The sequence below is a fragment of the Pelobates fuscus genome, chromosome 9, assembly GCF_036172605.1.
Source record: "Pelobates fuscus isolate aPelFus1 chromosome 9, aPelFus1.pri, whole genome shotgun sequence".
NCBI lineage: Eukaryota > Metazoa > Chordata > Amphibia > Anura > Pelobatidae > Pelobates > Pelobates fuscus.
The window spans coordinates 76,376,267-76,399,816 of NC_086325.1; the positions used below are offsets into that span (position 1 = coordinate 76,376,267).

General features: G+C 41.4%; 1 protein-coding gene across 1 annotated transcript in view; it reads left to right on the forward strand.

Annotated features, from left to right (window-relative positions):
- Window positions 1-1,224: 1,224 nt before the first annotated feature.
- The window catches only part of LOC134572847 (cullin-4B), a 42,601-nt gene continuing 20,275 nt past the window's right edge, over window positions 1,225-23,550 (forward strand). Inside the window, exons 1-6 of the mRNA XM_063432092.1 lie at window positions 1,225-1,364; window positions 3,243-3,638; window positions 14,675-14,790; window positions 18,405-18,508; window positions 19,262-19,331; window positions 21,148-21,221. Coding sequence (XP_063288162.1) covers window positions 1,313-1,364; window positions 3,243-3,638; window positions 14,675-14,790; window positions 18,405-18,508; window positions 19,262-19,331; window positions 21,148-21,221 — 812 coding nt within the window. The 5' untranslated portion in view covers window positions 1,225-1,312. The remainder of the gene's footprint in view (window positions 1,365-3,242; window positions 3,639-14,674; window positions 14,791-18,404; window positions 18,509-19,261; window positions 19,332-21,147; window positions 21,222-23,550) is intronic.

Below are 23,550 nucleotides of genomic sequence, written 5' to 3' on the forward strand. Positions count from 1 at the left end.
ATCGCACAAGGGTACCAATTCAGGGAGTTATCTACTAAATGGTTACAAGATGCAGCTGTGGCACGGATCAGAAATACATTCCAGATATGTAGTGGATTTTACTGGTTGTTGAAGGATCACTGTTTGCCTCATTTATTGAATGCAACTTTGTTGCAAATAATAACTGTATGGTTTCTTGTAGTGAGACAATGTTGGCAGTATTTTGCAACATTTGGCTACATACTAGTATAGTAAGACCTGGTGAGTTTGCTATACAATGGACTGATGTGGAAGCTCTGGACTTTTCAGTACACTTTTAATACTTTTTTTTACTTTATTGCTATTTTTTTTAGATCTTTAGCAAATAATACCTTTTTTTTCACAGCATAAGTACAACATGGCACTGCCGAGAATGGAGTGTTTCTAATATTTCCAGAACATTTTTTTGTCATTCAAATTAATCTGCAAAACGTCAGAGTTTACAGGGCGACACACTAAACTCATATTTTTTTTGCAAAGTCATTGCGAATGGCTATTTTAAAGGAAAATAACCCAGATATGACTATGACAGAGTTGGAGAATTTTTCCAAATCAGCTAGTTTTGCTTAATTTTTGAAAATACAGAGTGTAAGTGAATAACCCTGTTGGGGAATGTACATGTTTTTGTACTTACACAAGCAGTTTATGAACCATACCTTTATTTTCTAAACAAAGCAAAGCATGTTTGGGTCAATTGATAATAAATAAAAAAAAACAATGTTTTAGTACAATTTGAGAGGAAAGTTATTTTGTGTACTTCTATTCAATAAAGTTGGAATTGTCAGAAACTCAAAGTGAATTTCAAATGCAAGGCCAAAAGATCCAAATTTAAAACAGAAATAAATTGTAGAATTTATGTAAATTTGGTTATTTTGGCCCAAATTGTGATAGTCCCAGTGAATTCCCAGTTATTTTTATTTCAGTGACTGACCATGACTTCCATAAGAACCAATGGGACTTGGTAAGATCCCCTTGGTTCCTATGGAGATTGAGGCACGCTCAGAGCTCGCAGCCCGGGCTCTGCTAAACCAGGCGCTGCCACAGACAAAGCTGAGAGGAGCGTGGACTGCTGAGGTAAAAAGGGGGCGGGGCCCAGGCGGCACGAGGACGGCCCAACGTCAGCCGAGGCAGCCAACCAGCGGCTCGCTCCGCGCGCCCTGACGTTAGAACGTAGGCGGGACTCTCGCTTAGCCCCGCCCACTCTTCGTCGCTCTCGCTTGCTTTCCAGTGCCCGAATTTCCCCCCCTCAGCCGGGACCAATCAGAGCCGCCGCTCGGGGAGGCAAAGCCAACGGATGAGGCCCGCACGGTCGGGCATTATGAAAGACCTCGTCGCCAGCCCTTCCGGTAGGTGTAACGGTCCGTGACAAGAGGAGGGGGCTCGTGGGTAGGCGCGGGACGCAGGGGGAAGGTGAGCGCCGCCGCCGGTGGCTTGTTAGGCCGCCTTTCCCGAGATGCTTAGTGAGAGGAAGTGAGGCCATCTTTGGTTCCGTCTGCTCTGACAATAACAATCAGAGAGTGGGGGGGAGAGCTGAGCCAGGCCGGGGCCTTCCCTGAGCTGGGGGAGAGCTGAGCCAGGCTGGAGGGGGGGAGAGAGAGCTGAGCTAGACTGGGGAGAGAGAGAGAGCTGAGCTAGGCTGAGGGGGGGGGGGGAGAGAGAGAGAGCTGAGCTAGGCTGAGGGGGGGGGGGAGAGAGAGAGAGCTGAGCTAGGCTGAGGGGGAGAGAGAGCTGAGCTAGGCTGAGGGGGAGAGAGAGCTGAGCTAGGCTGAGGGGGGGGGAGAGAGAGAGAGAGAGCTGAGCTAGGCTGAGGGGGAGAGAGAGAGAGAGAGAGCTGAGCTAGGCTGAGGGGGGAGAGAGAGAGAGAGAGCTGAGCTAGGCTGAGGGGGGAGAGAGAGAGAGAGAGCTGAGCTAGGCTGAGGGGGGGAGGAGGGAGAGAGAGAGAACTGAGCTAGGCTGGCTGGGGGGGAGAGCTAGGCTGGGCATTCGCTGAGCTAGGCTGGGCATTCGCTGAGCTGGGGGACAGCAGAGCTAGGCTGGGCATTCACTGAGCTGGGGGACAGCTGAGCTAGGCTGGGCATTCACTGAGCTGGGGGACAGCTGAGCTAGGCTGGGCATTCACTGAGCTGGGGGACAGCTGAGCTAGGCTGGGCATTCACTGAGCTGGGGGACAGCTGAGCTAGGCTGGGCATTCACTGAGCTGGGGGACAGCTGAGCTAGGCTGGGCATTCACTGAGCTGGGGGACAGCTGAGCTAGGCTGGGCATTCACTGAGCTGGGGGACAGCTGAGCCAAGCTGGGGTCTACATTGAGCTGGGGGACAGCTGAGCCAAGCTGGGGTCTACATTGAGCTGGGGGACAGCTGAGCCAGGCTGGGTATTCACTGAGCTGGGGGACAGCAGAGCTAGGCTGGGCATTCACTGAGCTGGGGGACGGCTGAACTAGGCTGGGTATTCACTGTGCTGGGGGACAGCTGAGCTAGGCTGGGTATTCACTGTGCTGGGGGACGGCTGAGCTAGGCTGGGTATTCACTGAGCTGGGGGACGGCTGAGCTAGGCTGGGTATTCACTGAACTGGGGGACAGCTGAGCTAGGCTGGGTATTCACTGAGCTGGGGGACGGCTGAGCTAGGCTGGGTATTCACTGAGCTGGGGGACGGCTGAGCTAGGCTGGGTATACACTGAGCTGGGGGACGGCTGAGCTAGGCTGGGTATACACTGAGCTGGGGGACGGCTGAGCTAGGCTGGGTATTCGCTAGGCTGGGTATTCACTGAGCTGGGGGACGGCTGAGCTAGGCTGGGTATACACTGAGCTGGGGGACGGCTGAGCTAGGCTGGGTATACACTGAGCTGGGGGACGGCTGAGCCAAGCTGGTGCCTTCGCTGGGTTGGGACCTTTACTCAGCTGGGGGTTGAGCTCAGCCAGACTGGGACCTTCACTGAGCTGAGGGGAAGGAGAGCTGAGCCAGACTGTGGTCTTTATTGAGATGGAGGGGGAGAGCCTAGCCAGGCTGGGGCCTTTACTTAGTTGTGGGGGGGAAGCTGAATTAGGTTGGGGCTTTCCCTGAGCTGGAAGGTAGAGCTGAGCCAGGCTGGGACTTTCATTGAGCTGGTGGAGGCTGGCTGCCTGAAGGGGTCCTCCTGATGAGAGGCTGCGACTACCAGGGAGACCCCTCTCCTGTCTGATTCCCGAACCCAAGACTGATCTGCTGTTTTCATGTTTCCCACAGGTTTATCATCCCCCAACCCCTCAGCTCCTGAGGTCAGGCCAGAGGGTAACAGCTCCTCCAAAAAGAGAAAGTTGAACAGCAGCAGTGAAAAGGAAGACTTTGATCCCCACCCATCACCCAAGCACTCAAACACGTCCTCCAACCACATCCAGAAGAAGCTCCGGTTTGAGGACACCCTGGACTTTATTGGACTCGATGTGAAGATGGCTGAGGAGTCTCCCTCCTCATCTTCCTGCTCTTCCACTACACCCCAGACATTGAGAAGTAAAAACCTGCTTCTGTCTCCGGTGTCAGCTGGGCACCATGCCAATGGGCTCACCAAAGCCTCCCCTGTTTCTAGTTTTGCCAACAGCAAGCCAGGGTCTGCCAAGAAGTTAGTAATCAAGAACTTTAAAGGTAAATTAAAAAGGGATTTGCGCCATCACCAGTTTGTTTGGCACCAGGAAACCCATTGGATGTTATGGTGCCTAGTGTGTGGTTTGTTGCCATTTCTGCAGTTTTCGCATGCCTCTCAAAACCATGTGGATGTTGGCTTTTCCGTTAAGTGCAAATATTCACATATTCACCTAGGTTTCCTGTATTCTGTTTGTATTTGTAATCATTGTGTATTCATAGATTAACATGTTAAAATAAGGTAGTAAGTAAAGTCACGATGTTAAATTTGGAAAATCTAATCTTTGCCAATTGACTTATTACTGGTGGTGTTTGTAATTTTTACAAATTAAGCACAGCGTTGTCATTTGTGCTATCCTGCATAGTTGGATTATCATGAAACGTTATGCCAGTCTAGTGGTAAAGATAGAAGTGGTAAATTAAATACTAACAAAGACATTTTAACATGTTATCTCAAGTGAATCCAATCAAAATAGAAGAAAATGGCAAAGTTAGTAGTGCCATGCTAATACGTTTTATTAATGCTGCACAAATGTGTGGAAAGAATCATGGCTATTTCAAAAACTGTTTGATGCACTGCACATCACTGAATCTGTATAGCTTCATATACCATTCTCAAATTAATTATGATTTATATACCTGTTCAGGAACCATGTCAGTGATGTACTCTTGCGCATGCAGGAACCTCCATAGACTATGTCTTGCAAGAAGAAACCTGATGCCAGCAGCCATTACTAGTGACAAACCTTGACAGGCTTTTGCCAAGAACGATCAAACCTCGGACTTTAACATCTTAAAAAGTGAATGCATGCAAAAGGTGGTTGGAGCTCTGATTTTTGCCACATTTTGCCAAAAGTCATCTACTACATAAGACAAACAAGCACCTTGTTTTGTCTTGTGTTCTCTTTTGTTTGTGTTGACATTTTATTAAAGTGACACTCAGGCACCATAACAACGTCAGCATATTGGAGTAGTTAAGGTGTCAGGATGTCCCTGGTACTGGCTCACCTTTAGGGTTTAAACCATTCACGTATGGTTTAACCCCAAAGTTTGTGTTCCAGAGCTGGATCGCTCTGGCCTCCTGTTTGCTGAGAAGCTTTGAAACGGAAGATTTTCTGACTGTGAGCGGTCAGCTAACGCTCTTATTCGATCCCCATTCACAAATCGGCTTGAGAGAGTCAGTTTTTTCGTGATTCATTTAACCTGTATAGGTGAGCCAGTGCCTGGGGGTTTCCTGGCACCCTACCCATTTTATTTTGATGAAGTTATGATGCCCAAACGGGTCCTTTAAATTACAACACACACAAGGCTATTTACTGAGGTGGGAATTGTCAAAATGATTTTTATTTGTTTTAGATTGAACAGCATGAGGTTGCACAGACAGACATTCTCATGAGGTTGAACATCAACATTGATAGTTACATTGTTCCCAATATTAAGTTTAATATTGCAATATCATCAGATATGGGGATTATTCACAGTTAATGACAGTCATATCCACATAATATGATGCCTTACTGGTGCCCCCTTGACTGTAATGTTTGGCCTCTGTCAAGTTGCAGGTAGTAGTTGCCATATGAGAACAGTGAGGAGTGTGGACATGTTAAGAAATATACACTTTATAGAGTATAAAACATATAAGCATAAACTGGATATTTCGAACAAAATGTCTTGACCTGCGTTTGGTGGTAGTGTACAGAAAACATTTTCTGTGTCTCTATTCCTCCCCGCCTCCTACATTATGGAGATTGATGTGTATCGTTCTGAAGTGCTTCTGGTTTGTGACTTGTCTGTAGGGATAATGGTTACAGTGTACGATTTTAGAATGTTGTTTTTTTTTTTATATTATTATTATTATTGGGGTTCAGTTTAATATTTGGAGATGTATTCATTCCACAGTTTGTTCATTTCTCTAGTGGCTTTACCTTTTTGCATTTCGGTCTGCACCATCTGTTCATAGTCACTATTGGTAGAGATCTATTGTAGTAACTCAGTTGGGATAGAAGCCGGCTTCAATTTCCTGGATATCAGTAGGGCAGCTGCAGTGAAAATATGGTATATGAGTTTCAGTTCAGGTTTTGGTATGTCATCGGAGAATATATATAGTTAATTTTTTTTTAATTGAGGTTGTTATTGAAAAATGTGTACTACGTTTTAGCTCAATTACCATGTTCCAATAATGTTGCATCGGTGGACACGTCCACCATGCATGGATCATTGTGAATATCCAAACTGGAAAAAGTCTCCAAGTTTGCTATGGTTTAGACTGGCTATTTTGGCCATAAATGTTAAATTCATTTTTTAAAGAGACACTATAGTCACTTGAACAACTACAGCTTATTGTAGTTGTTCTGGTGAGTATATTCATTACCTGAAGGCATTTTCATGCAAACACTGTCTTTTTCAAAGAAAAGACAGTTATTACATTGCCCCCTAGGGATACCACTCCTCAGATGGCCACTCAGAGTGTTGAGCAGTGCCGTTCAGCTGAACTTTCCTCATAGAGATGCGTTAATTCAATGCATCTCTATGAAGAGGTGATGATTGGCCAAACCGGCGTTTGGCTCTTCCCCGGCCCGCCTCCTTGTCGATTTCAGCCAATACTTTCCGCCTTAGACTGGCTGAAATCCAAATTCTGATTGTCAGCAAGGAGGTGGATCGGGGGGTGGGGCCAGTGCCGGTGGAGCAATAGAAAAATCGAGGACAATAAAGCTGATGTGGAAACAAATCTCCAACTCTATCTATCCTGTATTTTGACATGTGGATTTAAATGGCTACTATGGGCACCAAAACAACTTCATGTCAATAGTTATGGTGCCCGGAGTCCACCAGTGCCTTATTACACTAAAGTGTTAAGCCATTTTCAAAGTTTTGAACATTGAAATAGACTCCCAGATGTTGGTTTGTCTTCCTGTCCTCTGAGTGCTCGCAAATGCAATAGTATTTGCTTGAGCATCAGCTGACAGTTTCAGCCTATCAATAGCCCCAATAGCAAGTAAAGCTTTAGGAAAGTGCTTAAGCACATCCAAGCACTGTAACCACTCTATTGATATAAAATGGTTTTGATGCCAGGAGTGATCAATTTAAAGCAGAAATGTCTCCGCTTAGTGTTCAGTGGCAGCTACCACCATTTGCATCCAGGGAACCCTCTTCAGCTCCTGGTGCTTCATATGCCAGGAGCCGCATCAGTGCTCTACTCTTGAGCATATGCAATAATGCAACACATATGCTTTTGGAGGATCCATAGTTGGAAGATCGGGCAACATACAATATCATAGGGCAACTACTTTGCCTTATGGGATATTTGAATTACATTGGAATTTTAATTTTAATTCCAAAACAGTCAGCATTGGTATTTCATAAAGATTATATGTTTATGAAATACTGAAAAAGACAGAGGCTCTTTAATTATCTAAAATTCTGAGTTTTGTGAATAACTCTTGATAGTCTATAGGAGCTTTTAAGAAAAGCTGAAAAACACAATCACAAAAAAACAACAACACAAAAGCTGTTCAAAACAAACCTTTGAATTTGACTATATGTCTGTTCATCCATAATTTACCATTTTCATATTAAGTGCATTCACACCTATTATATATCATTTTGTTCAAGAGAAACAGGGTTTTCATTTAACGTCAAATATTTATATATGAAACCTAATTTTATAGGAATAAAAACTAAACAAATGTGAGAAATTAAGAAATGTAGTTATTTTCTTAGTTCGGCGTGGCATTTTAACAGTGTTTCATAACACTTAGCTTTTGCAGCACAAATACAGCAGTGCAGTTTAACCTTTGCAGCTTTGTGTTAAACAAGATCAGGTCAGATACTATACCACCCCCACCACTTTGAACATATTATACAAAAAAAAAAAATTCCAACCTTTAATCAAGTCACCCCATGTACAGGTTTTATGGTGTTTTGGAAAGTTACAGGGTTAAGTGAAGGGCTTTAAATTTAATGTAGGGCAACATTAAAGTGTAAAAAAAAAAAAGCTAATTTTAGTAGCCATATCAAAATCTTTTGGAGCAGCTTGTCGCTTGCTGTGTCTTTGCACATTTTGTTTCCATCTTCTATAGAAGAACCTGTGGGATCCTCTGTAAAATTTAACAAGTGGCATGAGAGAAAATGTTTTTTCCTAATCAAATAAATGCTAACACAGCCAGTATCTAATTTCCATAATGATTCAGGAATGCAGGACGTAAAACTTTTTTTTTTTTTTTTTTAAATATGGCTGGTAGTGTTGAAATCCTATTTCCTGTAAATATGTGTATATGAAGTTCACCTTAGTTAGCTCACTTACAGGATTATTCACTAAAGTGAATTTCAAATTTAAGGCCAAAGTAGCTAAACTGAAAGTATTGCTGGATTATAGATTTTTTTTTTTTTCCTGTGCAGCTATTTTGATCTTAGATTTGAAATTATCTTTGAATTTCCACTTTAGTGAATAATCCTGTTGGTTGTAAATGTAATCAGTTTTGCTGATGAAATGACTAGCAAACATACATTTAGCAGCTTGCTTGCCTATCCCTAATTTATCACTTCCTTTTCTAGAGATGGCTTCTCAGATGCCTTGCAGATTAAACTACTCTACCAATGACCTGCAGAGGTCAAAATGGAATATATCATTAATTTAAAATTAAGCTAACCTATACATACATTTGCTAGCAATTTGGATAATGCAGACAAAGTGTACTCCACATAAAATCAAACAGGCAATATTTTTATTTTTTGCTCTCTGTATTATTATTTTTTGTTACCTTCTCCAAAGTACAGGGATTTAGACATTAAAGGGAAACTATAGTGCCAGGAAAAGAAACTCGTTCTCCTGGCACTATAGTTTTCCCTTCTGTCAAGGCCCACCCCTGTGGTGCAGAAGGGGTGCGTGGGAGACCTAATGCACATGCGCGGGCTCACATTAGGATCTCCCCATAGGAAAGCATTATTCAATGCTTTCCTATGGGAATTCTGGCAACTCTGGAGGTCCTCATGCATAGCGTGAGGACGTCCAGCGTCGTCTAAGAACCTGGAAGTCCCTCAAGTGGCTGTCATTTTATGCTCAGGGTTAAGGGTGATGGGAGTTGGCACCCAGAACACTTCAATGAGCTGAAGTGGTCTGGGTGCCTACTATGTCCCTTTAAGTAGAAAGTGAATTAACACTGGAATATTTTTGATTTTAGTTCATTTGGATAGGTCCGATGTACATGGTTACACAAAATAAAATTGGATCACTTAGACCCTCTATTAAGAAGGGAAACTTGGCGGTAAGACCCTTATCTAATAATTGAACCGGCATGCTTGACCCTTTCCCATGATTGAGTTTAAAAATTGGATGAGCTTGATATTGCTAGTGTGGATGTAAAAGTTCAGCAGCATCAGTAGTGGAGCACAAAGCCCAGCTATGGGTCAGGTCAGACCACTAAAAATGGTTTGACTGAGATATGGTACTTGCATTCTAATGGCATCATGATCACTACATAGGCACGCAGGTAGTGGTTATGATACCTAGACTGCTATATTAATGGAGGTCGAACAGATCCAGCCTATCGTCTAACAAGATATATTATTCCACAACCCACATCTTATATTTAACCTCCTAAGTGGCAGTACATTTTATTGTTGCTATGAATTAGAGGAGCAGTCCAAACACCATAACAACCACAACTGTGGTGCCTGGATGTCATGACTCCCTCCCAGAGCAAATGGTCAAACCATTTTAGAATGGTGTAAGATCTTACCTGGGTCTTCCAGGTGCTGATACCTGCCTCCACTACATCAGCCAGAGAGCCTCTCTGTCTTTGCTGAGTTCTTAAACTGTTTGACTACTAACTTTACATTTTTCATAAATATATTTTTATGAAATACTTGAAATATTAATGAAATATAACTAAAATATCATAAACCTAAACTTGTGCCTTTATTTATAATGTAGCAATGGGCAGAAATTCAGCCACCACAACTTAGCATTTCTCATCAAATGGCATCTTATTGTGCATGCACAAGATCATCTATAGGGAATCCTGTTGTAAGTAGTGTAAAATTTAGCCTCCTCTTCAATTTTCAACAGTAAATAGACTACAGAAAGCAGTAGAAACTATTAGTGAACTATAGTGGAAAAGCGATTGCATTGATGTCAATGCAATCCCACCCAAAACTGCTGTGCATTCTTGAATATATTATAGATAGACCATGCAGAGTCACAATGTGATGACCATTGCATGGCGTGCCATGTGACATCACCGGCATTATATAACTGATCAGTGCTGCCTTTAAAAAATAAATAAAAATATATATATATATATATATACCGTGTATATATATATATATTAATGCAACTTGTACATGTGATTCTTTACAGGCTAGCTAGCATATTACCTGATGGTTAAGGAGTGCTTTGAGTACATGTTTTTTTTTTTTTTTTTCTTTGTTTGTGGGTGGTTTTTTTTTTTTTTTTGTTTTTTTGGTCACCAAATACAGCATTGAACCAATATGGCACAATCCTCTTGTTCTGCGTAGGTATTTTCCAGGTTTACAATGGTGCTGATACCAACAGAAAGGGCAGAGCCAATGACTAGTGTTTCTGTTAATACCTAGACTAAACTAGTAGAAACACAAACTTCAAGTGTGACTAGCAAATGTATTTTGGCTAATACTCTAAAATGATTAATACAAAATAATAAATCAAATCAATATGTCAATCTGTGATCTATAAGAACAAAAATATTAGTGACCTCTTAAAGGGACTCTCATCCACAAAATTTGTCATGCCAAAGTCCCTTTTATATTGATGTTTAGCTTGTGCTGGCAAAACTAATCTAAAATGTAAAGATAAAGAAACAGACTTTCCTGTAGCTCATTTGTGACATTTAACTGCCTGGGAATCCACTTGTGTATTTTTTATTGTACAGGAATATGTTCTTGGTAGCACCTTGAAGATAAAGGCTTAAAAGCAGCAGTAATTATCTTGTGCTTAGGTTTGTTCGTTTTTTTACTTTGGTTTGTTTGCTTGTTGACTGCTGCCGAGGCTGATATACTCATCACAGATCTTTGTGGACAATATGGGCCAAACCAGAAATGGCAAAAAAGAGGCACTCTGATTTCAAATGAGAAGATATGACCAAACTGGTTTTATTTTCCTCTGAATAGTGTTACAAAATGTGAGTTTGAATAGTGTCTTGTAAACTGGAATTTGTTGCAAGTACATAATTCATTTAGCGACAAAGAAGAGGAAGGTGTCCTATGTCATTGCTAGGTTTCTGCTGTTTAGTCATGGTTGTTCTGGAAGGGGGTGAAACATTGTTCTGCCTTAAAGAAATACTTCAGACACACAAATTATTTAAGTTTGCTGAAGTACTTTATGTGTCTGGAGTTATAAAAGTGCCGATTTCAAGAGAAACACCTAAGAAGCATTAGTAAATCTAGCCATCACCCTTGTATCTGTCAATCATGCATCCAGAATGCAGAGTTCTGGCTTCCTGATATTGGTTTTGGAAAGTGAGTTCAGTTATATCTACAAAGAAGAACTGCTCCACAACCTGCAGCTCTGCCTATCTCTGCACACAATACAGCTCACTTAAACAGTGAATCACGCTCTGTGTTATCTGATGGCAACCATGCATGGCTGCTATCCATTTACACAACGGTTTCGCTTCTCATACAGTATGAGTGGAACTACTACCTTACTGTAAACTTCTTATCACACAAATCTCTGGTGGACAGGAGTTTATGGGATACAAATTGACCACGTAAAGATGCTCCTGATTGGAGCATGTAGTCCTGCGGCATGAGGGTTCTGCCTGTAGTTTTAGGCAGATTGACTAGAGTAGACGGTACTAAACAAGAGAACCTGATTGGAAGAAGGTTGGAATTCTTCTTTGTAATTTTTTTTTTTGTGTGTGTATTTGTATATTATGTTCAAAACGGTGTGGGTGGTATAGTATCCGACCTGATCTTGTTTAACACAAAGCTGCAAAGGTTAAAGTGCAGGAAGAAGGCAAATTAGCAGAGCTAAAGGAACACTATAGGGTTAGGAACATGTGTGGCCGGCCTCTTTGTATGCTCCTTTAAAAGGTATTTTGCTTATCTTTATTCCATTGCTGTGAGTGTCCACCGGTGCTGGCTCTGCCCCCTATCTGCTTCCTTGGCTGTCATAATCTGATGAGCTGACATCATCAGAATAGCTTTGGCCAATCAGCATCTCCACGCAGAGCACCTCTTGTGGCTGTCTAAGTGACTGGCACAGGAGGTCTCCCTAGGGAAAAAAAAGTTTGCAGGGACTGACTATACTCGCCAGAACCATTGCATTAAGCTGTAGTTGTTCTGGTGACTATAGTGTCCCTTTAAAGAGATGGATAGATAGATAGAGAGATATATAGATATAGATATAGAGATAGAGATATATACCATTATATTCCTGCTTCATTTATCAGTTTTCTACTTAAAAAGGGGGAAATTTCGTGATGCAAGGATTATGGCAGGGAGCTTAATTACACAGAAGGGATTTGTCAGAGCACCTTTTTCAACATGTTATTGGTGACATGTCACTTACCATGGGCAGATAATAAAAATACATCACACAGTTTTACAAGGCAATATACAGCAAACACAAACTGCAGTACACTGACACTCTGGACAAAGGAAACTCTGCATTTACCTTATGACATGCCTTACTACAGACAAAATGTAAAATGCGTTAACAAAATGATGTAGTAACACCTTAACTACGACATGTCAATCCATACCTTCAAGCAAGTAAACCTCCAATGACTGAAGTATCCAGTTGGTATTTCCCACTGTCACTTTGGCTAAATTTAGTAGCCCCATGCTGACCTTTTGATGCATACATGGTTCTCTATAGTTGTAAGCTGTGCACATCTATAGCTATTGACATAGTTTAACTTCTGTGTTTAGTGATGTCATCTATAGCTTCTCCATCTGCGAAAATCCTTTTGCCAATTGCAGAGTGTTAAGGCAGTGTTAAGTATTAGGAGACAATGCTTAGATGGGTTCTTAGGACTAACGGGATAGCGTCCAAAAGGGTTATCACAAACTAAACCAAACCATGGTCTTTAAAGGAGCAATCTGTATACTTTAATTATTGCTCGTAAATGTAGTGGTTATACTACTAGCTGTATACCATCCCCCTTAATGGATCAAAACATTTTGAGCACTTTGACCAAAACCAGGGTTATGTTGGATAGGCAGCCCCCTTTAACTTCTGCATCTTAAAGGAATACTCAAAGCACCAAAACAACTTTAGCTCAATTAAGCATTTTTGTGTGTGTAGGTTATGCCCCTGATCAATTTGATGCTGTTTTAGAAATATACCGTATTTTTCGTTCCATAAGACACACTTTTTTCCCCTCAAAAGAGTGCGTCTTATGGAGCGAATGTGAAGGATTACTTACCTGTCTTGTAGCGTGGGGGCAGCACAGCGCGCACCGCGGTACAGGAACTTCAATTTCAGGTTCCTGTTTCCGGCGGGACTGAAAGGAAGTGCGCACTCAGTGTGCACACTTCCTTTCAGTCCCGCCGGAAACCGGAACCTGAAATTGAAGTTCCTGTACCGCGGTGCGCGCTGTGCTGCCCCCATGCTACAAGACATGTAAGTAATAATGGGACAAGAGGAGGGGGTGGACACTATGGGACAATGGGAGGGGGAGAACACTATGGGAGATGGGGAGGGGGCTTAAAAGATCTCTATGGGACATGAAAGGGGTGTGGGTGGTAAGGAACACTATGGGACAGGGGAGAAAAAAAAGATATTCTGAACAAACTTTCCCATAGTAAGAAACATGTTCAAAATATTTTTTTTTCTGGGTTTCCATCTCTAAAAACTAGGTGCGTCTTATGGTGTGGTGCGTCTTATGGAGCGAAAAATACGGTAATACCTTTTGTTTCTGCTTTTGCCTATCTAGCCACACCCCCCTGACTGTGACTCACACAGCAAACATACACCAAAGCTGCTTCATTAAGCTAAAGGTGTTTTGATATTGAGTGTCATACCTGGCTGAGAGTAATCTTGGTTAAGACTTCATAGCTTGTGACTCAACATATTCTGTAAGCCTTTCTAACCCTCTAACTATAAGCATTCCTTAACTTTTAGATCATTTTTCTGTTGTATTGGCCTTTAAGAACATGTGCGCTGTTGTGCTCTTTGTGTCCATTATAGTGTTTTAGTGCCCTGTTTAAAGGGCTACTCTAGCTAGATTTTATACTTTTATCTTTTCATGCTTTAAATCTCTTGCATATTTTTCCAGGTCTCCCCTTGTTTTTACACAAACAGTATGCAGAAATAGTTAACTTGCCTGTCTGTGCCTGGCCAAATCCTCCCTGATAATGTCCACTCCTTCTCCACTGTCACTCAGTGTCTTGCTCTTTCGGGACAAGGTCTAATTATATGTTGTTCCGTTGTTGGACTTTGTGGACATACACAGTGAGCTTGGCAAAGGTGCCAGTGCTTCTTTTGATGGAAAAGCATTGAATCCTATCAGAAACCGTGAATGCAACACTGGGCATGCGGTGACCGCTTATCTCGCTGCTACATTCTGCCCACCAACTAACCAAACTTCTGGGAGGAGAGGGAGGGAGTAACAGAGGACTGAACAGGAGGTAGGGAGCTAGATAGAGCAAGGGAATTAATGGAGGTTGCAGTTGCTCTCTCAGCACTGACTACAAGTGAAGAAGGTCACTGGGTGCAGTGCATGCTGACGGAAATATATTTGCACAGAACTCTTATTAGGCAGTCTGGAACAGAGTTCCGCACCCAGTCACGTGTGCTGGATATGCAACTGTTACCTAGCACAAAAGTACAGCTATTTCTGTTATTAGTTTTCTTATTCTTAGTGACTTGATTCAATTTAAATTCTTACATTGCTGCAGACCTTCAACGATTAAAGCACAAAATCAGTTGGTGTTTACATTGTGCATTGTTTTATTATTCCATTTTTACCTTCAATGAGATGATCGGTACATGTTTTCCTATTATCCTTGTTTAATCAACTACTGTGTTTTTGTAATACATACATTTCTATTTGCAGATAAACCCAAATTGCCTGAAAATTACACAGATGAAACGTGGCAAAAATTGAAAGGAGCAGTGGAAGCCATTCAAAATAGCACTTCAATAAAATACAACCTAGAAGAACTATACCAGGTAAGTAAATGAACTTTGTACTGCATGCCTTTTTATGTGAAATAACTGGAAAACAAAATACAATTTATATATATATATATATATATATGTGTGTGTGGATAGATGGATAGATATGTAGTCGGGGCAATATAGCCTTATACAGAAATCTAGCATATAATAACCATAACATCAATGAGTTGGAACCAGTCGGTTGTGGTGTGCCGGAACCGACAAAGCAGTAGGCCTGTTTTAAAAGTAGGCAAAAATAAAATACCATAAGACGTAATATGGTAACCAACTTCTTTCTTTATTTAGATAAGTCACAGAAAGCTTGTCTTAATTCTTTAACGGGATTAGGTATGTAGAGTGTGTAAGCTGAGGATTTCCAGCGTCCCATTGTCTTGATAATGTGCGGGGGTATGTGATTAGTAGATGCTGCCCCGATTCGGAAAGAATGACCTGAGAAATGATTGGGGTTTAGGCCGAGCCTAGTCAATAGTAGATGTACATAAAGCATAAACTTTGTTGTAGTCAGAATGTTACCATGCAGTTCGAGCAAAGGTTGTAAAGGTTGTTTGTGGAGTGAAAAAAAGATAAGCATCAAAAACTTGTACAGGGCACCATTTATTATGAGTAGGATACAAGGGGATTGTAATAGTATGACCTATGGTGCTGGTTTTTGATTGTTTTAAAATTAGTAGGTAATGGTCGTTATGTTTTTTCAAGTCCATAGTTCTTAGGTAGTCGGGGGTGGTAATGGTCTTAGTCGTGAATTCGTTGGGTCAGAGGAACCCATAAAAAGCTAAATATATAGCTGTCTTTATTACGGTATTAGTTATGGGCTCGAAAGGAGAAGAATCTAATAAATTGATTAGTGAATGGAATATGCTGTTGTCTATGGGTAGTCTCTGTGAGGGGACATGTGCGTCCAATTTTTGAATGCCTTTAAGTACTGTCTTAATTTGATATGAGGACAGGAAACCTGTAGCGTTGGGTTGTTGGATAAGCATGTGGCGTTGAATGCCAGTAAGGTACAGTTTTATCGTGTTAAATGATAGTTTAAGGTTAATGTAAAAGGAAGTGAAACCCAATATTGATTCTAACGTGAACATGTCGTGGGTGTGGAATTCAGTGATGAATTTCTTGAATATGTGAAAAGCCCTATCGTATGTTTCTAGTGTTTACTGAAAGTACGAGGTGAGAAATGTGACATGCGTGATCTAACAAAGCTTTTATCCATTATCATGTCTTGGAAAAGTGGGGCAAGAGTTGCCAGTCTGGAGGTGGTGGGTAGTGTCGTGAAGAAATCCTGAAAACGAAATCGAGACAAGTGATCAGCACCGGTGTTTGTGCACCCTGGAACGTGAATACATGTGATAAAGGATTGACAGGTGGCCGCTACCCATGTGAGTCGTCTTAGGAGTCTCATAATTACCAAGGATGCTGACCGGCCTTTATTGACAATATGGCATGTAGCCATATTATCCGAGTAGCACCTAACCGTGTGACCGGACCAATGTGGTGCCCAGCAATGGCCGCCGCCACGATTTGGTACAGTTCAAATAAAGCTGAGGTCTCTGTGAATTTGGGTAGTGATTTGACCTCGGTCAGCCATGGTCCCCAAAGCCATAGATCTCCCCAGATGGCTGCAAAACCTGTGTTTGATGCAGCATCTGTCCACAGTGTAGGTGAAGTGTCAGAGTGGGGTGGTATAAACATGGCTCGCCCGTTCCAAGATGTGAGAAAAACTCCCCACATACGTAAATCAGAGGTTGCGTGGTCGTCTAATGTGATACTTGAAGTGTCTGAGGTGAATTTTGGAAATAGGGATAGTAGGTGTGAAATAAAAGATCTGCCCTGGGGAATGAACCTCATTGCAAAGTTGAGCGATCCCAGCAGTGATTGCAGTTCTTTCCTGGTGCAACACCCTTGCCGTAGGTAGTGTTCAATGCTTGCCAGGGTGCGCTCAATTTTGTCCTGAGGGAGGCTAGCCTGCATATGTACAGTGTCTAGTTGTATCCCCAAAAACTGCATATGGGTGTCGGGCCCCAATGTCCTGTGTGGGGAGACTGGGATAGTGAAGGATTCAAACAAAGCCAACATGTGTTTCAAACAACCTGGGGGAAGTGTGTTGTTCTCAATCGTGAGGAAATCATGTAGATAGTGAATAACCATAGGACATTTACACACATTAAGTAATAAACAACACAAAGCCTCTGCAAATGTGTCAAAAATACGTGGGCTGCTTTTGGAGCCAAAAGTGAGACGGGTGAAGAAATAATATAATCCTTGCCATTTAATGCCCTGAAGGTGCCAAAGTGAAGGGTGCATGGGAAGTAACTTGAAGGCATTTACTACATCCGTTTTACTTAACCACGCCCCTGTGCCTGCTTTAATTATAGCACCTATGGCATGGTCGATAGTGGCGTAATGTAGTGAAAATTCTTCAGAAGGTATGAGTGAATTTAGGCTAGGGACCGTGGAGGAATGTGGTGCAGATAAATCAATGATCAGTCTAGGTTTAAGTGAGTTTTTCCCCGTGACAATCCCAATGGGACTGGTTCTCCAAGAAGTGAAGGGTGGTGAAAGAAATGGGCCCAGCAAGAACCCTTGGTTCACCTCGGTCATTATGAGTTTGTGTACCAGCTGTGGGTCATCTAATGTGGATAGTAGGTTGTCACATTCCAGTGTGCCTGTAGGTAAATGTATCAACCCGGTGTGAAATCCCTCAGTGTGTGTGTGTGTGTGTGTGTGTGTTGCTGCAGAAGCACAATGACACACTCATACTGCACGTTATGGAGTTCCTGTTGCAGTCGCAGGTCATTAATAAAAGTGTGAATTGTTGAGGTTGATAAGTTTGTTGTTACCCCCCCACCCCACCCATAATTTTTATGTACACAAAGTTAAAACAAATCTCACATATTTACGTGGAGGCAAATATAATAAACCATTATAAAGTTGTTTCGGTTGAAGGTACAGGAACGTGTAATTCCGAACTAATACTCAGGTAAAGGTCTGGAAATAAGCCTACTGAGTGGACCAGGAAAGCCTGTGAATTTCATATTTTTATGCAGAATAGGTAAACTGAAAACAGCTGACTTCCAATTCCCCCTTTTCATAAAAAATAACTGTGAATTATGTAACAACCCTTTGATATCTTAATAAATACACACGCACAATACTTGAAATGACCTTTTAGAGGTGCCTTAACAAATCATATATGTTAGTCCTGGGTTTAACTCTGTTTTCCGACATTGGAAGATGCTTGCAGAGAAAAGGGTTGTGCATTATGTATTGTGATCCCTTTGATAACTTTTGCTTGATACCTGGCCTGCTGACATTCAAAAAAATATCGAACTGTTGCAAAAATCAGTTTATAGTGTAGGCCAAGGAGTTTATTTTAACGCATGTTTATCAGCTGCTTTGAGCTTTTCACATCTTTTTTATATTTTTGGGAAACCTGTTGGAAAGTCAAAACCTGTAGGGCAAGATTACCTTCAAAGGTAAAGGTTTGCATGTCCATCAGTATTCGTGTATGAATACCTTCTGAAGCTGTGACCAACGTTTATGTATTTTATTAAATGATTAAAGGATTTTGCATAAATGTCCCCCTTATGTGTTGTGTATTTGTTTAGGCTGTTGAAAACCTCTGCTCTTACAAGATCTCTGCAAACCTCTACAAACAACTAAGACAGATATGCGAAGACCACATCAAAGCACAAATCCATCAGTTCAGAGAATATCCTTTGCATAGTAAACTTTTTAATAGAGCAATTGTTGAAAGGGAAACTACAAGTACCATAACAATCAGTGGCTCTTACATTCGTTATACGAGTACATAAAGAGACAGGGGATCTCCTTGCACAAAAACTACAGCTATCTGTTAACACTCCCTATCGATGGAAAACTGCTCTGCCTCCATCTCATACATGTATGAGCCGTGCTCACATCTATATAATTTCCAAATTTTTTATTTTTTTTTTAAGTTTTCTCATAGCTTTCTATGAAAGCCTGTTGTGATCTTGTTGCATTTTTTTTATGGAATATACTCTGTGCATAATGGTGAGACAGCCAGGTTTAGTGGAGAGAATTTTTATAAAATTTTTGGGTTTTCAGGGAAAACCTGCTAGCAGTTTTTACGTCCCTCAAAAATGACCACATTTAACACAATATGGCCACACTTTGCACCAATGTGTTCAGTGCTTTTTAATTTTAATTTTTTCTTGTGGGGTGTACAAATACTTCACTGATCTTGTACTTGATATTATCATTTCTAAAGAGCAATGTGTGACCCTGCAGCTTCAAATGTTTTATTTTATTTTTCTGTCAGCAAATGGGACTCCTCCAAAATCATTTAAAAGGGTAACTGACTCTTTCTATGTTTTGTAGTATTATGTTAACACGTTCCTTTTGTATAATACCAAAATATTACTTTATTTTATCAGAATCTCCATTCTGTTGTTACTGTGTTTTACCTTAATGCTGAAATCACAGATTCATTGGATAGTGTTCTTTTCCTAAAGAAAATTGACAAATGCTGGCAGGATCACTGCAGGCAAATGGTAAGTGTTACGCCTTTGCAGAATACAAGCCCTTGATCGTTCGGACAAGCTAACGTGCAGTTAACTTGGCCACATCTACACATTAACAGAATATGTATTCAACATTTTCTCAATGCTGGTGAACAGGTTATGTTGTGATGAGAACAATGAATGTTCAGTTATATATATTTTTTTAAAAATCTTTATTTTTCTGATTTCACATTCGATGAAAACATTTGAGTGGATAACATGACAAAGAGTAATGCATTAATAAGTGTTCAACATCTTGTACATATAAAAGCAGGAGAAGGAAAGGGCTGTTGTGCTTAGTACCGAAGTATATATGTGAGATGAGCGTTTTGGTTTTAGTAGAATGCCTGTCTGAGATTCCTAAGAGTGGAGTTACCATCGGGTCATGTGACTAATGCGTAGACGAGAGTTAACTGTGCCCGTGGTGGGTAGTTCCATCCCTGAGAGAAAAGAGTAGGTATTAAATCTTATCACTACTCCCTGACGCTTCTATCTTTATATTTTACAAGGAGGTAGCTGCGCGCCAGTAGCTCCCTCTTTGTAATAAACTGAACGAACAAACGAACACCGATATTCAGCGTTTGTTTGTTCGTCTGACATTTCTATTAATTTGTCTTTCTGACGAATGAATGGATGAAATTCCCGTTCGCATGCCCAAGTGTTTAACTAGGCATGTGAGGGAATTTCACAGAGCTATCTAGTGTGGGCAGATGATGTGTCCCACAGGGACTTCCTCTACCCACACAAAGATCACAGCACCCAGAACATAGGTCCAGGCACAAAATAAAGATGAAAAAATAGGTAATATTGGGGGGCTTAGGGGCATTTGGGTGTGACTAGGGAGTCGGTTAGATGTAGTGGAGTCGGGTGGGAGGTTAAAAAAAACAAAAAACTGGATTCAGCCATGACAGTGCCGCTTTAAAAGCTTACATGGAAACAGGTAAATACAGTTTGCTCAATCCTAGGTGTATAAGTCTATCAACACGAAGGATATTAAGTATTGGGAGGCAAGCAGCAGTACAGTAAGACCCAGGATAAAAAAAAATGTGCTTTATTAATAATAATATAGTAAAAATTTTAAACTAAAATCTTATCTTATCTCCATAAAGCCTACCACATTTTCCTATTTAACCCCTTAAGGACACATGACATGTGTGACATGTCATGATTCCCTTTTATTCCAGAAGTTTGATCCTTAAGGGGTTAAAACCATGCTGTCACTAATGGAGTTTCTTCATTTTTTTTTTTTTTTTGACAATTTGATATGTTCCCTTGTATGTTAGCACTCTTGGGGTGGTTACAGAGATATAATGGCAGAGTAATATACAAGTCTATAGATGGTCTTGGAAAACCACAGTTAAAATGTCATATGTATTTATTGCTGGTTGTGTGCAAACATGCACATCCGCATTGCCTGTTGGTAAATGGCAGAATGTGATAAGTACAGCTCCATACATTGCCACATATTACGCAAAAGCGGCAAAACCTTTTTGGGTACGCTTTGTATATTTTTTCAAAGATCCCTAAAGTGACATCCCTGCTTGATATGTGGAGGCTTAGCAGAGGGTAGATATACTTATTTATGCTTAACCAATTTACTTGATGAGCAAGTCATTGATATTTGACTTTGTTTTAGGCCTCTTTTTTTTAATCCAATGCAGTTGATATGGAATAGTAGCAGTCATGTGATATCAGAATCATGATACATGTACGAATTTAAAAAAAAAGCACATTTAAGCGTTGTGTATGCAGTTATGTCCTCTATTTATTAAAAACCTCTTTTCCCTTTTTCTTTTCTTTCTTCAAGATTATGATTAGAAGTATATTTTTATTTTTGGATCGAACGTACGTCTTGCAAAATTCAATGCTGCCATCAATTTGGTGAGTAAAGGTTGATTGCAATAAAGTGGCTTATTTTTTTAAATTTTTATTTTATTTTTTTACCACTCCATTTAAAATATGTGCATGTATAGGATTAAACTAAACAGACATTCTGATAAAAAATAAACCTCTCTTACTTATCTTCTAATGAACAATGTTGTACGTCATGATACATTTATAATATCTCTGTGTAGCTGGTTTGATTTATGCTTAGCTGGTTTGATTGATGCTTATTTTACCTTTTTTGTCCATTTTAGGGATACTATAGGTATCAAGACAACTTTGTTAATGTTGCAGTTTTGGTTTATAGTTCATGTCCCTATGGTCTCCCTGCTCAGTTGTATGCCATTTAGGAGTTAAATTACTTATGTTTCTGTCCATACAACCCATGGGCGGAAATACCGCTGTAGCAGCTGTACCGAGGTCTGCAGGTGTTGTGGGCCCATCAGGTAGCCCATACACTTAGGACAAACCCGATAGGCAGGCAGGTCTCCTCACGGGCTCAGTTGCTTGCTGCAGCAGTTTGGCAGCACGACTGGTCCTCTGTAATATCTGCTGTCTATGCTGGGAGGAAGCGATTACCTGTCACTTCCTCCCAGCTTGCAGTCTGCGTGGACTGGTAGGAGGGAGAGCATTTCAAACAGAGAGCCTGGACAGCCTGAGACTCCCTCTGAATCAGCCACCCCTGGACTCAGAAAGTATGGAAGCAGAGGGGTGGTTAACAATAGGTAAATTGCAACATGTGTATGTATATGTTTGTATCTGTGTGTGTGTCTCTGTTTGGGAAACACACAGATACAAACATATACCTACAAAGAGACATACAAATCTGTCTCTTTGTAGGTATATGTTTGTATCTGTGTGTTTTGATGCATGTCTCAGAATTCAAACACAATTCTACATACAAACACACGCTGGCATTTAAGCGCATTACACACAAGAACACCACTACTTTCAAGTGGCAACAATACATTCAAACCCATAATTGCATTTAAATGCCAGCACAACAAATAGACCTATAAGTTGACACACATACTCCATACATAAACATGCTTACATTCAAACAGACAAAAACTGCTCACAAATGAAATCCCTGCAAAAATGTGCAAATGGTAGATTCCCAGCTGAAAATGCATCGTGGAAGATGTACAACAGATGTCTTTTGACCGCCCTGGTTCTGGAAGGGCCCAAATATTTTTTCTTGCACCAGGGACTTCTCTACATTTGCTGCAGCTCTAGCCATACCTCCCCTTTCCGTGACTCACACAGCCTGCCTTTCAATCAGATGCTAATTTACTGTAGACGTAGACTGTAGCCTTTTTTAATCTCCTGCTCTGTAAATTGAGCCTTAATCACACACAGGCTGCTCCTTGCAAGGTCTTGAGGGCTATTAACCGAGCAAGAGATCAGTTTCTATATTAAATAAACTTTGCTTTACAGGCACCTAGAAAATCAAGGTTCTTTTTCAGTTTTTGTTTAGGAAAGCTGTACAATTTACATGCAGGGAAGTGTGACTAGGGATGTATAACAGGGTCTGACAAATCCCAGGTTGAGATTTGTGAGCCTGTTCAGCCCCCAAAGTGACCGGCTGCCTGTGAACAGAGGCGGGCAATCAGATCACGAAGGGCTGAGGCAGGCGGCTGAATAAGGGAGAGGGGTGGCTGGCTCATTGAGATCTAAGGTAGGGAGATGGACGGCTTGCTGGCTAATGGAGAGCTGAGTTGCCACGGCGAGGAAAGGATCTGTAATCTCCCTGCTTTGCCCCCTTGTGCATCTTGTAGTGATGCCAGGAGCCGGGTTATGACGTCACTCCCCGGCTCACTAAACAGTGCGTGAGAGGGAACTAAGTAGGGAGATGACAGCAACCACACTGGACCGTAGGGAATGCCTATCCACTCCAGCTCTCCGAGAGGTAGGGAAACTGGATGGATTTAAATGAAAATAAAGAGTGGTTATTTGTGAGTAGTTATCTGTGAGTGAATGAGTGTGTCTGTGAGTGTGTATGTCTATGTGTCGGTCAGTGAGTGTGTGTTCCCTCCAATCACACAGGAAAAGTGTTTTTACTCACCATTTTTCCCATGCTGTGCTGGTGACTCCACAGCTGGCCCCACCTCCATGGCTGAGATCCTCAATCTTGACTATCTCAGCCAATCCATGCTTCACCCACAGGAAAGCACTGCGAAACTATTGCGCATGCACGGCAAAATGCCACTGCGCCAATTTAACTTCTCATAGAGATGCATTGCATCAATGCATCCCAATAGGGAACAATAACGTAGGTGCTGCACAGTGCGAAGCACTGAACCAGGACACACCTCTAGAGGCCGTC